Source organism: Charadrius vociferus, unplaced genomic scaffold, assembly GCF_000708025.1.
Source record: "Charadrius vociferus isolate BGI_N301 unplaced genomic scaffold, ASM70802v2 scaffold16, whole genome shotgun sequence".
Classification (NCBI taxonomy): Eukaryota; Metazoa; Chordata; class Aves; order Charadriiformes; family Charadriidae; genus Charadrius; species Charadrius vociferus.
In genome coordinates, this window is record NW_009649167.1 from 1,580,437 (window position 1) to 1,598,858 (window position 18,422).

The 18,422-nt window shown below is 36.0% G+C and overlaps 1 protein-coding gene across 1 annotated transcript in view; it reads left to right on the plus strand.

Moving 5' to 3' along the window:
* NBEA (neurobeachin) overlaps positions 1–18,422 on the plus strand; it is a 515,614-nt gene that overhangs the window by 193,332 nt on the left and 303,860 nt on the right. Inside the window, exons 31-32 of the mRNA XM_009888422.1 lie at positions 2,733–3,171; positions 15,513–15,667. Of these exons, the coding sequence (XP_009886724.1) occupies positions 2,733–3,171; positions 15,513–15,667 (594 nt within the window). The remainder of the gene's footprint in view (positions 1–2,732; positions 3,172–15,512; positions 15,668–18,422) is intronic.

Genomic DNA, 18,422 nt, shown 5'->3' on the forward strand with positions numbered 1-18,422 from the left:
TCCATAGCAGTGTTGTATTGGTAACTGAATAGTCACCCAGTCACTGATGTATCCAGGTCCTTCTCTTCAGACATTTCCAGCTGATGAATGACAATTATAATGGGAATCTCTGTATTAGTCACTGGATGCATAGCTTTTCACTATTAAATCTAATATACAGGTCTGTCATAATTCCTTCCTATAATCATCCTTCTGTGCATCAATTGTACCTTCTGACTTTGTCATCAGCAAATTTCACCAGAATGTTTTTACTTTTTCATTTGAGATCTGTATTAATATTTTATAAGAGATAACTCCTATGGTAGTTTTCCTCAGTCTGATGTTTTTTGTTTTGAAACTATTTGATGTCTCCTTCTTAGCCAGTTTCTTTTCCCACCTTCTATTATTTTCCAGGTTCTCCTGAGTAAATTACCATCTCTACGGAATTTTACTACATTGGCCCTTATTTTCTTTGAGCAATAAGTATTTAAAAAGCTCTTTTAGCAAAGCCATTTTGTAATCTGTCTTGTTCCATTCCATTACTATTCTTTACTCCAAAATAAATCCTGAAATCTTGCTTACTGGCTTGTAGTTGTCTAAGCTGAAGACTTGTAGTTGTTCAGATCCCTTTTTCCTCTTTCTCGAAAAGAAAAACCATGTGTTGGTATTCTCCAGTTGTATGTTGCTATCTCCACTTACCTGTTTGGCAAAAGTACTTGCTACTAGACGAGTAATTTCCTAGACTGTTTCTTCCAAAATTGGCTCCGAGTCAGTTCATTCCCATGATTTTAATACATTAAAATCTTTCTTCTGGTTTAGTTAGGGTATTTGAATTTCCACAACCACATTTCCATGTCTTTAGTTTTGTGTTCAGCCTTGTTGACCATAATGAAAATCGAGGTTCCGTGTACTCTAACTTCACCGTGTAGTGGACCATCTTCTTTTTTATTGTCCTCTTTTCATTTACATAATAATGGAACCTTATGCTATTTTGCTTACCATACGTTACAAGGGCAACAATCTGCTTGAGTAGCAGTCCAGTCCTACTCTTCCCTTCAATTGAGAAGTGTTGTCTTTGTGTGGATGAGGTTTGAAGAGACAAGCAAGCAGAAAATTCATTAGGATCATTCTGTGGATCAGATGTCCTTCTGTGCCAAATATACGCAGTACTAAGTAGATACGGTGGGTTTTTTTACTTCCTGACCCAGCAGATGCTAAGTGCATTTTATGCAGCTCATAAATCCAGTTTCTACTTCCTGCGTGACAAAGCAGGGCTCATATCTATTTGATAAGATGTGTTTAAGGCACTTAGGAGAAAAAGAAGAAGGAAGTGGCTTCAGCATTTATGGCTGTTAAAGGAGCAAACGATACTCCTTGTAATGGGTTATTCTGCTCTATATTTTAAAAAGTGTCTTCTGTTCTATCTATATCTGTTAGTACACGTACACATGAAGAGTTTTACACTACTGTTAGTTCAAACACATAAATAATCTCATATAGAGATTTTTGTCTGCACATGCGTACACACACTTATGCCAATGTGATAAATATATAGGTATTTTACACCTGACTGTATCAAACAATCGGTAATAAGTTATGTGATTGTTATTGAAGTTATATTGTTGAAGGACATTTTGTTTGGAATAAGCAGAAAGGCAGAGCTTCATCTAAGTACATTGTAAAATATTTTCTATGCCATCTGAACTGCTATATCAGAACCATTAAAGAAAAAGAAAGTGTTTCTAATTCATACACAGGCCAGCTAAATTTTATAATCAAGACAAGTGTTCTGATTAAAATAAAGTAGTTTGAAAATAAATTAAAAAATCAGTTTGAGTGCAAGCTTTTTGTCATTAAAAATAGCCACGGTCTGTTGCTCTAAAAAAGATAACCAAAAAGATGAATATGGAAGTTATTCACAACTCTAGCTAACTTTCCACTAGGCATAGCAAATTATTCTTATTTAATGAAGTTGTAGTGTCTGTTTCACTGAAGTAATTAATAGAGGTAAACACTTTTCTCGGTTACAAGATGTTGTAGAGTCCATTCCAAACTGGAAATGTTCCAAACTCAACAGATTTCACTTGCTCATGTCTATAAAGCTGGGTTTATTTTGTTCTTAACATTTTCCAGAAAAAAATACAGAATTTTACCTTTTGTGGGGAAGGAGGAGTTATCTAAAGAATGAACAAGAACACTTCTTTTTTTCATTCACGTATAAATAAATTTGTATTCAATGTAATGATATGTATGTAAAAATGTGTATAACAAATTTTAAACAAAAGATAAAGCAAACAAAAGGTCTAGCAGTTTTCTTTTGAATGCAAGCTTAATATTTACTGACAGCAATCAAAAGACTAAATTTTACAGTAATCCTAAAGCATAAATGATTGCATTTTTCTCTTCCTCTAGTCTCCCAGATCATACAGATATGCAGTTGATAGGTTATAATTTTTAATGTTGTTTTTGCTGGCAGTGTTCTACTGTTTGATTACTGTGTGAGTAGTGGGCTGTAATTTCTAAATGTCACTGAGCTTGCATAATGCAACTTTGGATTCCATCTTCCAAACCTTTATATATGCCAAACAGCTGTTGAAAGCAAAATGTTTTGTATGTAGAATGAGATTCTAAGGTGTAAAATACTAAGATTTGTGGGCTTACTAACACTTACATTTCTGTCTTGATCATATTTTTAGGAGAAAAAAAATCAAACTAAGTTATAAATATTGTTCATAATCTCTGTTTCACTGCAGAGACACCAACTGTATTTCCAGAAAATATCAAAGATAAAGAAACGCCGACACCAGTTGAAGATATTCAGCTGGAAAGCTCTATTCCTCATACAGATTCTGGAATTGGAGATGAACAGATGCCCAATATTTTGAATGGGACAGACTTGGAGACCAGCACAGGCCCTGATGCTATGAGCGAGCTGTTGTCTACTTTGTCTTCAGAAGTGAAGAAATCTCAGGAGAGCTTAACAGAAAGCCCCAGTGAAATCTTGAAACCCGCATCATCGATATCCAGTATCAGCCAAAGTAAAGGCATCAATGTTAAGGAAATACTGAAAAGTCTTGTGGCAGCCCCTGTTGAAATTGCAGAATGTGGTCCGGATCCGATCCCTTACCCAGATCCTGCACTGAAGAGAGAAGCTCATGCTATTCTTCCCATGCAGTTTCACTCATTTGACAGGTATATGGCTGGATTCATTATTTTATATTGGTGTTATTCAGAAATTTGAAGGATTTTTTTTTTTAACATGGTTATTCTTCTATTGGTTTGTATTAGACTATATTAAAAAACAGCTGCATTACTTCTCCTTTTCTGCGTTACAAAAACAGACTGTATAGTATAGACAAAAGTAATTCACCTTGTTTTTCTCTGTCAGCAGTGAATAAAACTCTACGAGGTACTTGGAAAACAAGCCTGTTGTAAAGAAACATTTTTGCAATAAAATCTTTTTTCCTTTAAAACAGCATTTTAGTGAGGAGGAGGAGGAGGGGTAATATCTGCTGATATAGAACAGACTGCAGAAATTCAGTCGAATATTCTTTTAAAGGTTTAAATCTTAATTGGATCCATCATTGCACTGTTTTCTGGTACTGAAATGCTTCGACCATGGCAAATTGTTTGCATGGTCATGGTGGAAACCAGTTTCCTTTTAGGTCCTTAAAAAGCAAATACGCTCAAAATTTAGTGTTTAAAAATAAACTGCTGAACATTTCCACAGAGAGTCCTTTGTTTCCTTTTTTAGGCTTTAGCTTTTAAGCTTCTAATGAATATAGTTGTATTTAAGTGCACAGTCCACCTCAGTTATCCTGAACACACAAGTTGTAGTAAGATGTGCAATCGACAACATCCTTTGAGAAGAAGGGTAACGTTGTTCCGTTGTGGGTTCAGTCTTAACCTTTGCAAAGAGCTAACTCTTATGCCTGTTGATGTGGTTACATTTTCCACTATGACAGGATACCTGCAGTTTATTCATAAAAATGTTTTAAAGATAAAAAATGGAATCAAGACAACTCAAAGGTACGATAAATCGTGTCTCAAAATTTTAAGCAAAGCTGTAGAAATATATTAGTTCATCATGCAGGTACAAGAATTAAAATTCTGAAGGAAAGACAAAATAAGAAAATGGCTGTGTTGTGATTTATGAGAACAGTCCATCTGCATTTACAGAACTTCATTAAAGTCTGAAGAAAAACAATATGCAATCAATGTTTTCAGTGTAATGTAAATAGTAAAGTGCAAGAAGATACAGGAGAATTATAGAATAAAAATGAAGAAGCATTTTTTCAATAGAAATTCCATAGAAAAGCTCTTGCCTTTTTGTCTATGTGTATATATATTAGTACTGAGGCTACTTTTCTGAAATAATTCAATAAAAATTCAGATAGCATCTATTGCAACAAAGAAGATTGGATTGAGATTGGAAAAGTGAAATGTGTTTTAGAAGCAATTAATATATCCCTTTCTCATAATATTTTAGGTCTTAAGACTATTTCAGAGAAAAGATCATTTAGCAGCTGTTTCATTAAAAGGATATTTTTTTATTCACCAATCTGCATGTTTTGATTTTAGAGTGATTTCAATGTGAAGTGAAAAATATTTTTTTCCCTATGTGGTTAGAAATTTTTCCTTAATCCTCTGGGAGGAACCATCATATTCCAGAATGCATTCCTGTATGTTAAGCAGTACAGAAATTTGTGGTGCATGTAGAACTAATAGTACCTAACTGTAACCAGCAAAAGGTTACTTTAGTTGAACCTATTCAGCTAAATTTCTACCTTGGTCAATTAAGAAAAATACTTCATTCAGAGGGTTATTATTAATTCACAAAATGCTAAACACATAAATTAAAATGGAGCATATCACCTCATGGTGTAAGAGGGAACTTAACAACAAGATGACTGAAGAGATGAATTTTATTCTGAATTTCTAAATCACGGTGTTATAAGAAAGCATTAAAAACTCTTAACGGGCTGCAGTAGGTTGGCCATAACCTCTATTTAGTGTGAGCACCTCCACTAAATTCTTCTTGCAACAATGTGACTGCTTATACATTTTGAACATCATTATCAGTAGTTCCTAAGAAAGAATTATGGAATTATTTGAGAGGTGCTTCATGTCTACAGCTTACAGAATTTGATAGGCATTTCATACTTAATAAGTTTGCTTATGAGCCAAGAAGGTTTAGTCATTTGGGTTTTCCCTATCCTGTTACCCTGCTGACCAAGTTGTGATTCCATGATTTACTGTACAAAGCGTACAGCTATGTTTGTAGCTTGGTAGCATATGTTCTATCCTGTTAACGCTTGGCATTGTTTGATTCTTCAGCAAAAGTAGTGGTAATGGTTGAAGTTTAGGCAAAAAAAGACCCATTTGTATCAATTTTGTTGGGATATTTTTTCTCTTCAATAGATCATCCTGCTATCTGATTTTGGTGAGTGACGTAGGTCATGCTTTTTAATACAACCAAAAATGGCAGGTCCCAGCAGATCAGGGAGTGTTAAATTCTTACCTACAACTAAACGAGTGTTATTGAATTGTGAGCATCTCTCTAAAACAGGACCTCAACCGGCTAGTTGTACCTCATGGCTGCATTACTGAATGATGACCACTGTTCAGGCAAACACTTCTCTCTGCACTTTGCTCATGTTTACAAAGTACTTACTTGACCACTGTGCCAATCTTTGGAGGCAAAAGATAGGTGACATTGTCGATTTTCTTTTTCTAATTTTAAAGGAGAAGCAGATTGAGATATTGACCCTGTAGCTTTCCACGGAGGCTGAAACCAAGGTTAGGAGGGAAAAGAGCTTGAATTGAAATAATATTAGAATGAATTAAAATATTGAGGATGCAACATGAATTTTAGCTTGTGGTATTTATGTATATTTTGTGTTGCCTATAATATCCCACTTACTTTTGAAAAACTGAAAAAAATGACATGATTGTTTTTCTGTCCTTGCTCATGTAAATATAATTGTGTTTACTGATATAAACTAACAATTAAATAATATAGACTGCATATTTTTTAAAAGTTAACACTATACCTGTGAACCATATTTCTGTTGCTGTAGTTTATGCAGCTTTTGGTACTTCACTGAGCAATGTGGCTATTGGTCATGTTTAGTCTCTCTAGTGAGACTCATGAGCAATGGAGTGTATTGTTTTGTCAGGTTTTATTTGTTTCATGTTTTATGAAATATACAGGGTGATTCCGTATTTATAAGTAAATTGAAGTTAGAGAAACTTATTTTTCACTTTAATCAAAAGATATTCCTAGTCCTTGTGAGGCTAGACTTTTTTATTTTATTTTTGCATTTGATGGCTGAGTGCCTTGTAAAAGAAGAGTTGAGGTAATAAGTTATTAGCAGAAAAATAACAGTATCTTTGTTGTTTTAAAGATATTTCTTTAACTATAGTCACTGCTCTTACATGCAGGTAAATGCCATATAAAGCAAACTCCTGTAAATAGAATTGAAATTAAGAATTCTGTTTTATCATTTAATATGATGTGTTTTGCTCTGCATGTTCTTTTAATTATATATTGCTAATATGTTCACAGGAGTCATTGTGTAATAGGCTACGGTATGCTCTTCCGTAGAATTTGTGCAGTTATAAATGAAATATAAAAGCAGAAAACGTGTCCAACATGTTTTATCAAACAGGACTTGTGTGGTAGTTAATGTATGCAGCAGTTCAAGTACTATCGAATGTAAATGATGAGGTGATATTGATGAAAGGAGGGGATTGAGGTCTCGGGGGGCGCTGATGACGGATTGAACAGAAGCGGCCTTGCACCGCACGTAACTCAAGTCTGTCGTCTTCACCGCTCAAAGCCATAATGGGAGGTGGCAGTCTGAAATGAGTTGCCACGGCAAAGAGTATTATTTTTGAAATGCTTTCACACAAATCACTAGGCCCTGCATACAACTTAGTTTCATGCTTTAATGTCATCAGGAGGCACAAATTGGTGTGTCTAATTGTTTGCCACCTGCCAGCAAAATGAGCTGCCAGCCAGCCAGACGGGTTTGATTGTCTGTCAGCTCTTCAATAGATTGAGAGTGACAACATCAAAAATTTCGCTTCAAACTCTGAAGCTTTGAGCAGCTTTTCAGAGACCTCTTCCCCACAAGTGCTTCTGGACAACTGCATTTTTCAATTAGTTTTCAATATATGGCTGCCTTCTGCCTCATCTGTCTTAAGGTAGCTGTAATTACATTATGAGCTGTATAAACAGATTTCTGGGACACTGGAGCCTGGATCCTCAAAGTTATGACATGTCTTTTAACGTCAGACTGAATTCCTTGAAAATGGCATCCAGGATGACATTTTTAGAAGCAAACACAAAGGGTTATTTCACCTAGATTTGCAACTAATGGAGCATAACTCACCAATAATTCCTTTTTGCCTTCTCATCTTTTGTCTGACAAAAATCCGTCCCTGCTATTGATTTTTAGGGTTTGGGGATTTCTTGTTTCTGTTTTTTTGTCAATTTGCATTTGTCCCACTAGACACAACCTAGACCATTAACGTTTGTGAATTTATTTGTGATTCTACCCAGTACTGCATTCTGAAGCTTACATTTGTTCCACTCTGCTTTTTTTCTAGTGGAGAATTTTTAGAGGAGTGCTATTATTGAAATTGAGAGTACTTTTGGGATTGTATCTCATTTATTATTTTTTCAAAGTGAGGTAATTTACATATATTTTCTGTATTTAGCAGAATTATTTCAATAGGAAGCATGCTTGCATAAGCAGAAAATCTTGAGTTCCTGGAAATGAGAAGATCAGTTATTTTTGCTGCTATTAAATACCTTATTCCCTTTTAATCCATTATCACTTCATAAATTGGAATACCATGGGTTTGCATAGTTTAAATCCTCAATGAAGTCTCTACAAGCATATTTTGAAATATTTTGAAGGACACATTTTTGAAGTGTTTTAGTCTTGGTTTGTTTTTTGTGCCCCCAAAAAGGTCCTTGACAGCGGTTTTAGAGGTATTTATATGCTAGAAAAGGTGGTCATCTTGTGAAATCTAATCAGGGCTGATACATGTCTTGCCAGTTAGTACAGAGAAAGAAGGTCTTAAAAAAATATGTTTAGATAAAAATCTATGGTTTATGTATGTAGGCTATATTTAGAAGGACTACTCAGAGACTCTATGTGTTTTACTAAACTTTTTTTTTAACTGATTGACAGAATGGGAAAAAGACAGAAACGGTGAGAGAAGATGCACTGAAAGTTCAACTACAGAGGTTTAATATTTATCTGTTGTATTATTGCCCACCTTTGGGAGATCATTGATAGACACTGGTCTAGGAGATTATTTTCCTGTTATAGTTCTTAGTTTCTCCAAAAGATGATTGGTGAAAAACAGATTTGGTTTTCCTCAAAAGTTAATAAAAATGAGTTATGAATAAATACGGTTTTGTTTTCTCCCAACAGAAAAGATTACTTTATAAAGTTAATAACGAAAAATAATTGGAGAAAAGAGAGCACCTTTCCCATTAATCAAGAAGGGACAGTTACAGGTGCTGTCAGCACTTAGTCATCGTGTCCCCCGCTAGTTTGGGTATCACAGTAGTCTGTGAACATGTGAATGAAAAAGCTATTCAGTAATGTGGGAATTAAGTGATTCATCTTGGGTTCCTCTTCACTCTCAATAGTCTTCCTCATCTTTGGGGAGGGGAGATTGTAGAATGAAAGGAAAGACTTGGGAGCTTCTCTGTCCAGAATCTTTTCTAAGGCGGCAGTTCAAATACACTCCAGAGAAAAGGAGGTGTGGTTTCAGATCCTCTTACAGAGAAAAGGGAGTTGAAATTGCGTTGTCTGTATTCCTAGAGAGTGTCTTAGCCGCTCATTTACTAAGTAAAATGGAGGACAAGGTGGAAAGCGCACCTCCATCTCAACAGTTCCTTTAGAACAATTTCAGCCCAAATTTACTAACAGGTTCAAGTCAACTAAACTTGGGTCTGTTAACCCTCACTTTTTTTTCATCAAGCTGTAATCATATTCCTCTTGTCTGTCATTCAGCAATCTGTACACTGGTAGCTCTTTCAAAACTCTTCTTGGAATCATAGAATCCTGGAATCATTTTGGTTGGAAGAGATCTTTAAGAGCATTGAGTCCAACTGTTAACCTAGCACTGCCAAGTTGCCACTAAACCCTGTCCCTCAGCACCACGTCTACACGTTTTTAATACCTCCAGAGATGGTGACTCAGCCACTTCCCTGGGCAGCCTGTTCCAATGCTCAACAGCCCTTTCAGTGAAGAATTCCCTAATATCCAATCTAAATCTCCCCTAGTGCAACTTGAGGCCATTTCCTCTTGTCCTATTGCTTGTTAATTGGGAGAAGAGACTGACCCCCACCTTGCTACAACCTCCTTTCAGGTAGTTGTAGAGAGCGATAAGGTCTCCCCTCAGCCTCCTTTTCTCCAGGCTGAACAACCCCAGTTCCCACAGACACCTCCTCATAAGACTTGTTCTCTAGACCCCTCGCCAGCTTTGTTGCTGTCCTCTGGACACGCTCCAGCACCTCGATATCCCTCTTGTAGTGAGGGGCCCAAAGCCGAACACAGTACTCAAGGTGCGGCCTCACCAGTGCTGAGTACAGTGGGACAATCACCTCCCTAGTCCTGCTGGCCACACTATTTCTATCACAAGCCAGGATGCTATTGGCCTTCTTGGCCACCTGGGCACACTGCTGGCTCATATTCAGCCGGCTGTCAACCAACATTCCCAGGTCCTTTTCTGCTGAGCAGCTTTCCAGCCACTCTTCCCCAAGCCTGTAGCACTGTATGGTAGTGTTTTGAGCTGAGTGCAGGACCCGGAATTTGGCCTTGTTGGATCTCATACCATTGGCTTCGGCCCATCGATCCAGTCTGTCCAGATCCCTCTGTAGAGCCTTCCTACCCTCAGGCAGATCAACACTCAGTGCATGGAACCATAGCTAGATCTCAACTGAAACTTTGTGTATGTTTTATCAGCAGAAACCAGCATCTCTCTAGTACTTAATATGATTCACTGGATATAGAGATTAAAATTGTATTGGATTTTTGTCTTACTTTTTTTGCCCCAGTAGGCCACTGTAAAATCACTATTACAGCTGTTTTGACTTTTACGAGACTGTGGCTTTTTAGCTCTTGATTTTTTTTTTTATTATTTTTTTGCATTGTAGATAAAAGATTAGGTTCATCGCTCATCCTCAGTCTGTAGCTCATACTGATTGTTTCTTTTTTTTTTTCTTTATTCAATAATGTTTCTGGCATTTAATACATGACATTTTCACTTATACTGTATTCACATACTTCAAACTCATTAGATTTCCAGTATTTCCAATTTCTCTGTTCAGTCAAGACCATTCATCTTTCACGATAGTTAGCTTTTTAATCTCTTGCAGTTTTTCCTTGTTTCTTGTCAGTATTTTAGATCACTTTAGATGCTTCACCTAATTTATCCTGAATGCAAAGGAAATACTAGTGACTGGGAATTTCACTGGGAGTAAATGTTCACCTTCCTGCTTTATCTGAGTGAAGATCAATGATCTTCATGTCCTTGTCCTAAAGTCATACCTGAGATGATTTGCTTTCTTCTATTTAGAAACAAGCAATTTGTGTTTCGTAGATTAGGATCATTTTATGTACTTTAAGATTTGGATGTTTTGGTGAATGTATGGCATCAAATGGTTGAAAGAATCCATCAAATGGTTGAAAGAATGCATAATAACTGAGCATTCAGCACAACGGTTTCATTTGCATGAGTTTTAAAGATTATATATTTCTGTGAGCCTTCCATATCCTTTCAGTATACCTCACATTTTACGAATCCAGTTTTTCTTCTCCATGGCTGCTGCCTCTGAGTTACATCTTTCCTCCTTAATTCCAGATGAATCATGTCTTAATGCAGTCAGCCTAATAGAAGGTTGTCTAAAGTAGGATTCAAAATGTGTTGTTAGCACATGCTACCGATAGCTTGCTACAGACTCAAATCGCAATCTGGGCCTGAAATCAGAAAGAACATTGAGTAATCAGCAACATACGTTTCATAAAGGACTGAACATGTACATAGGTATGGAGAATATGAATAACCTTCAGAGAAGAAATACTGAGACTTTTCAGAGATTAAATTAATCTAACTATAGGACAAGGTGATAAGTAATATAGCAGACAAATTTTCCCCCATTTTCTACTGTGATTTCTTCTGAAACATCTGGGAGAAGTTGCTGTTTGACACAGAGTACTTCTGTAAAATATTTGCCTGAAGTCTGTCCTGCTTTTTGAAGAGCACTTCTTGAAAATCCTCGTGCTTTCTGCTGCTATGGGGGAGGAAGGGAGGAACAAGAATATTAATTCAGCCTTAAGAGGTTTCACATATCCCAGAAGAATGTGAAGTGATTCTAATTTGATTGCTGCTGCTCAGATAGGTTACACAAGACATGCAGTATTGGAGGCTTATCTCTGACCTCTTGATTGACCAGAATGATTAGGTTGGAAGGCCTTTAGATTTTAAAATGGAGAGAGAGGTACAGAATGTGGATCAGACTAAGACAGAGAAAATTTAGTGCTGCATAACGTGATTTGTCTGTCACCAGCACTGGGTAGCTAAATTTTTAAGGAAAGTTAATTTGAGAATTTATTTGTTTTTCTTTTCCATTTTCTCTTTTTGCAGTTCAACACATTGATGGTATTACTTTCTATCTAAATATTTCACGTGAATTACTAAAACCCAAAAGAATCCTGTAGCCATTTACTGAGGCTATTTAATGAAACACGATGCGAATTACGATGAGTTTAGGCTTAGATTTACTGTTTGAAAGGGACACTCATTGAGCAACAAAATAATGATTAGTGGTCACAATTCTTTTTAGAATTGTAAACTACCTGATGAACAGCGAAACAAAATGAGCTGCTGCAGCCAATTACTACTGAGCTTTTGTTGGCTAAATCACTGAGGATCATTTGGGAGCATGATAATGTGATTCAGAAAAATGTGGACCACTCTGGAACATTTTGGAAGTCTGAAATATTTTGTATAAAACAAGGCCTAAAATGAAATGACGGAAGTGTATATAACCTTTTCTTCTATTCTGTAGATTTCTCTTCCTCCATGAAAGAGCTACCTGAATGTCCTGTTGGAGTGGTTTGATAGGTTAAAAGGAGGAGTTTTTTCACTTGATAGTGGTCATCCTCTTTCACCTTTCTTGTTCTGCTTTTCCTTGGCTTGTTTTGCACATTTTTGACCACTCTGTTGTGTTGTGGTGTTCATGTAGTTTTTCAGTCTCCTTCATCTGGATGTCATTCTGTATTCACTCACCGCATTTTGTTTTATCAGTAGGAATGAGACATTTTGACAAGGTCACCATGTATGACATGTCAGAAAGCTACGTTTTCTTTCAGTCTGGGATTATAATGTCTTGCTGATTTTGCCTGTTCTTATAGTAGAGGTGTTTCTTTTGATGTTTCTTGGTAATTTGTAATTTAATAACAGCTGACCTGCCTTAATGTCCCAATTCAGACCTACAAAAGAATGTCAACCGTATGTAGAGCATTAGTATTTGTGGGATCTGGGCAGGATTGTCCTTGCTTCCTGGGGGAGCTGACTTTCAGTCTTAAACTACACTCTTAAGAAAAGAATCTTTGCCTTTATAGGTGGCCAGTTCATTATGTCTGAGGAGTGAAGTTGACATATGTGGACTTTGCTTTGGAAAGTTAGGTGATCTTTTGGATGCTCTGAAAGACCTCTGAGCTGTCTGAAGATAAGGAGGAAGACTTTGAATTTAGCTTCATCTTCTTTGGAAAAGTAGCAGGAAAGTAGGAAATACTTTTGCAACAATTTTGTCAGCAATTTAGTAGATACCAATACCAGACACTATAGGAGGGAAAAATTATTTTACTTAAAATAAAAACCAAAACAAAACAAATTTCACTCACTGATGCTCTGTCTTACATCTGCAAGCATTAGAGTGGGTGTGTGTCTAAAGGAGTGTGTCCAGCAGTCGGGCACCCCCCATGCTTGCATCCAAGTGCTAGGTCCAGGATCTGTTGCAATGACATGGAGAGCATGGAATGCCAGCTGTCAAGTCCTCCTTGCATCACCTGGGTTCTTCATAGGTTGGAAACTATCTTCAATTGGATATGGGGTTTTTTTACCCTTATGGAGCTACCAGCAGTCTGTCCTTCCCCACCTCTTTGAGTCATCACTGTTCACTGTTTTTGTCTCCATGGTCTGGTGATCTTGTGAAGCTACCTGCATGCCTGTGGTCTTGAAGACCTGATAATCTATGTGCCATTAGCATAGGACAATCTGACATGCCTTTTCCATCTTATGCCTCAGCACCCAAATATTCCCATTCATTCCTTCTTCACGCCGATCATAGAATCATAGAATTGTCTAGGTTAGAAGGGACCTTTAAGATCATCAAGTCCAACCATCAACCTAACACTGCCAAAACCACCACTAAACCACGTCTCAAAGCACCACATCTACCCATCTTTTAAATACCTCCAGGGATGGCGTTTCCACCATTTCCCTGGGCAACCTATTGTGGTTCTCTGCAAAGATGCTGTAGGTAATTATAGTAATTTCCTTATGAAATTAATATAATCAGGAGTTACTCCCGCTTAAAATAGAAGTCCTAATTTCTTCATGTTTTCTATGGCACTACAAGAACTCTGCTCTTGAGTACTTATTCAGTATTCCTGAACACCCAGAACTCTAGTATTTGATTGAAGTATTAATTGAGCTAGAGATTTTTGTGTGTGGATAGGAGCTACTTTTAAGATATTTTATGGTGTTACGGAGCAGATTAATCTAACCTGTGTAGACCCAGCTTTACACCTGTAACTGCTACTGTATAAACACTTCATACCAGCAACAATTGTAAGAGATTATTAACTACAGACAAAAGCAATTATTTTAGGGTCACATATCTTAATCAATACCTATTTCATTGTGCAAACTCATCTTCTCCTAATGTAAATGGAAGGAGACAGAAAACCATCAATATGCCTAGAATTACCTTTCTAGTAATCCATGCTTCAGGGTAGTGGTAAAACCGTTGTTCAGAATGCAGACATCAACTGGCACTGTTACCCCTCCAAAAAGAGCGAACAAAAATTTGCTTATGGATGATTTTGTACATTGTTGTCATATAAGAGGAGATCACAAAATGCGCCACTTGCATATAATTCTCACAATGGCATCAGCAATACAATTTGCATCAACAGTCTTTAAAATCTGGGGAGACTGAGAATATATTTAAAAAAACCCAAACACATGACTGTAAAAAATTGTTCTGCATCTTTTTGATCCATCATGTGCCATCATATTTGCACAGAAGTGTAACAAAATGATTACTAAAGGAACTTCTAGTGCAAAATGTGGTACTATTGCCCTATATAGTTGCATTTTCTTGCTCTTTTATTTGATCACAATGATTAATTTTAGAGAAAGTGCATCTGCTTAACCAGAAAACGTGTACAATGATGGAATATATTTTTAACATTGCAAATATGATTTGTTTCAGGTTTGTTTTTCACTCAGGTTTTCTACTGAAATAGACTTTTTAGGAGCAGTTTTATATAGATAAATGGAAATATTAAATGGAAAAATCTAAACATATTTGTCTGCACTGTGACACCTGTCCAGTGTTGAAAAAATATTAATTAAATGTCTCTGTAATATTTTCCTCCTTCTTCCCTTTTAACACATACAGCAAGTTTTTTATTTTTGAGATTTGAAAAAAAGAGAGCAGTTTAAGATTTGGTGAGAATGTGTATGTTTGAATGCAATGTTGTCTATGTATATCTGATATTATGTCAAATTTTTTATATGAAAGCCCTGTTCTCAAAAGTTTTAAATTCTCGAGGCTGCTTTTTAAACCTTATTTTTAAATGAACATGACACCAATATTGTGAAAGCAAATGCTTAGTGTGTTGCATTTTAGGTGTTCGATTTACATCATGTGCTGTTGATTTAAATGAGTATGAAATTTTTGCAGAAGGCTGAGTGCAAAATTACGTTTGTTAGTCAATTATATTTGCAAGACCGGTATGTGCATAGTACTGAAGAGTCAACGTCTGTATTCAAAAGGTCAGGTGACTGGCAAAAGTTGTCATCTAAGATAACTTCAGTAAGATCAACAAATTAATGTATTCATTAAGACTGCATGCATATGGTCTGCTAGTGTGCTGGCATCGTTTCCAACACAACGTTTTCTTTGCAAATCTAGAACACAGGTGATAGCGGTGTTCACAACTTATCAACAAAGTCAGTGATGGGGTCTTTCCATTTTGTGGGCACCAAAAAACAAATTTCTCAGAATCACATGAAGCTGCAGATAAAGGATAGTAGTATAGGTTTAGGCTCCATTAACGTAGTCTTATACTATTTCAGAAAGGTTAAGAAAACTGATGTTATTATGTATTCCTCAGCAACGGCGTTGTAACACAGCATAATCCCATCATAAACAAAACCTCTTGCTGACTCCATTGTGCAGTTTTAGTAACCTGCTGTTTCTTTTTCCGCAGGAGCGTGGTTGTACCAGTAAAAAAACCCCCTCCAGGTAGTCTGGCCGTTACCACAGTTGGAGCTGCCACAGCTGGAAGTGGACTGCCACCGGGTAGTACACCTAATATATTTGCTGCAACAGGAGCTACACCAAAAAGTATGATTAATACAACAGGTATTGTCCTTAAATATTTTTGTGACCCTCATTTTTTCTTGTTTGTTTTTTGTTTTGTTACTTTTAGTGATGTTTTTTTTTTTAATCATCTTTTTTGTTACTGTTTTTGTACTTCTAAAATAAAAACCTGGAAAGATTAAACCTTGGCCTTTATTATAGCCAGTGTTTTCTCTTGGTGAATGTTTATAATCTTTTATAGTGCACGTTGGACTTGCACAGCCTTAAATAAGTGAATAAATAGCCTTAATACTGTTTTTATAAGCGTAGTTTAGAATTGAAATGAGCTAACTTCTCTAGTGCTCTGCAGTAGAGGATGTTTATATGATATACACCAATTAATCCCTCCTTATGCATCAAAGAAAGCGAAGACAACTAGCTACGTAATAAATACATCTTAGATTGTGGAGGGTTAATATTTTGGGCAATTAGTATTTATCAATGAAAATTTTGCTATGATTTTTGGAAGGCCTTTCAGTAAGAACCTGCCTAATTTAACTGTAGTCATGTCTTATCAGTAGTTGTTTCTTGTGACCTACAGAAGGAGGACAAGACCTTTTTTTAATTATTTATAATAGTAATAACTGGATTGCCTATCATGAAGGAGCCTATTGACCATGGAGACTGTTATTTCCATTCAGAAATGAATCCTTACTGAGAGCAACTGATGTTTACTTAAACGCCTTTGAAATGTCTGGCTATGCTCTGTTTTCTTTCTAAACTAAGCAAAAGCACTTGAGAGAAGAGCTCTCTTCAAGGATATCACAACTTCAGTCAAGGGTTGAGAAAGAGAAAATCTCCCTGGGGTTGCAGAAAATGGAGGGGGAAGCTTTTGGCATCCTTCTGAATAATGTGAAGACACACTCATTTTTTTTTCTTTCCTTTTGCAGATTACCTTTAATACCTGGTAATAGAACTTTGATTTTACTAAGGATAAAAAAATCTTAAAATCTAATTATCCTGAGGCAGATGGGAGGAATGAATGCTCTGAATAATGTTATCACTTCTATGAACAGTTCCATTTGTGTAGCCACTTCTGTTAATCTTGAACGGATTTCCTTTTAGGTACTCTTATGTCATGCAAAAAATATCCTACATTGGAAACCTTGTTTTCCAAATGATACTGAATAGTTTAAGCTTTTCAGTCTTCTCACTGATTAAAGATCTGAACTGGTTTGGCTGGAATGTAGTAGCTGTTCTTTGTAAGTAATTGCGTTTAAAAATCAGTCATTTCCCCAATACTGTTCTTAGCAGAGGACAGTATTGCAGATACCATGGTACATTCACTGTGGATTAAAGGCTGCCTTTTTTTGGTAGATCTTATAGCTGCTTTTTTTTTTTTTTTTCCTAATGCAACTGTTTTTGTCTCCTAGTCTATGGAATAGCTTGATTAAAGGAAAAGTATTGATTCAATGGAACTTCAGCAAGTATCAGATTTAATTAGAACTATATGTGTACTGAACTTCTTTAGTGATCTTATTTGGTAAAGCCTTTTATGCCTGAATTCATCTGAATGAGCTTTATTGATGAATTCTCTCAAGAAATAGTTTGAAAGGTCCTTCCCCTCCAACCTTTCTTAAAGATATGAATTTTATATCAACTTTTTAGAAATGCTAATCGCATTAATGAAAGTAAAAAAAAAAGTATTATCCCATTGAAAACATATAAATATCTATTAGATTTAAATTCTTGTTTTGCAATTTTTAGTTAAGCTATGCTTACGGTAGTTATAACAGTGATCATGTATGCAGTTTTTGAGATATATACATGAGGTATCCAGATACTTACTGGTTTATATACTTGTAGACTGTGAAATTATCTATGTTATTGATGATTTTAAAGTAAGGTATAGAATTTCATTGAACAGCACTTTCTTTTTTTTTTTAGCTATGGTCAAAAAGAAACAGTATACAATTTTTTAGAAACACTAGATGTCCCCCCAAACCTATTTACAGTTGTTTTTACAGTATGTCACAGATACTCTAGAAATACAGTTTTATCTTTGAGGTATATTCTGTGCTGGACTTGTGCAAAAAGTGTTTTTTTCAGTTATTCATGGATCGCAGTCGATGTTTACATTCCATCTGCCATCGCTGTCGTGGTCAATGTCACTGTCACGATGTAATGAAATGTATGTTACTGAAGTGCTTTGAATATATCTTTTGGGAGATAGGTTTTCTTCCTTCATCTCTTTATGTAAGAAGCTGGTTTTATAGGTTTTAGATTGGATTTCTGTAATTTATATCCTGATTCTCACTTCTATGTTAATCCAGCAGTTCTAGAACCTTCTCTTCTGGGAGTCTAGCTGGTTAAACAACTTAACTACATTTTTAGACAGCAACCTTAATGAAGAAAATTTGACTTTGGAAGGAAAAGGGAAAAAGCAATAGAAATGTGTTACCTATGTAGCTATGAATATAAATATGAGTATAAATATATAAGTAATATAAATACACACGCATGCACACACATATGCATATCTATGTATGAATTCTTAACCTTTTTTAAGCTACCCTATTCCCAACTAAGTTGCTGTGATTCCTAGGTTGGGAGAGATTGGGAGATTATATTTTTGTGTTGCCTTCTCACTGTGTTTGGGTATATTTACAATTTGCACTTAGTCCAAGTGAGAACCCATGGTGTAAGCCATAACCCACCTCCCGCTCACATTATTAAAAGAGTTGGCTAAATCAATTCCTAGTCTAAATGCTGAATCTCACCAACTACTCTAGTGTCAGTAAGCCCAGCAAATCCTGCT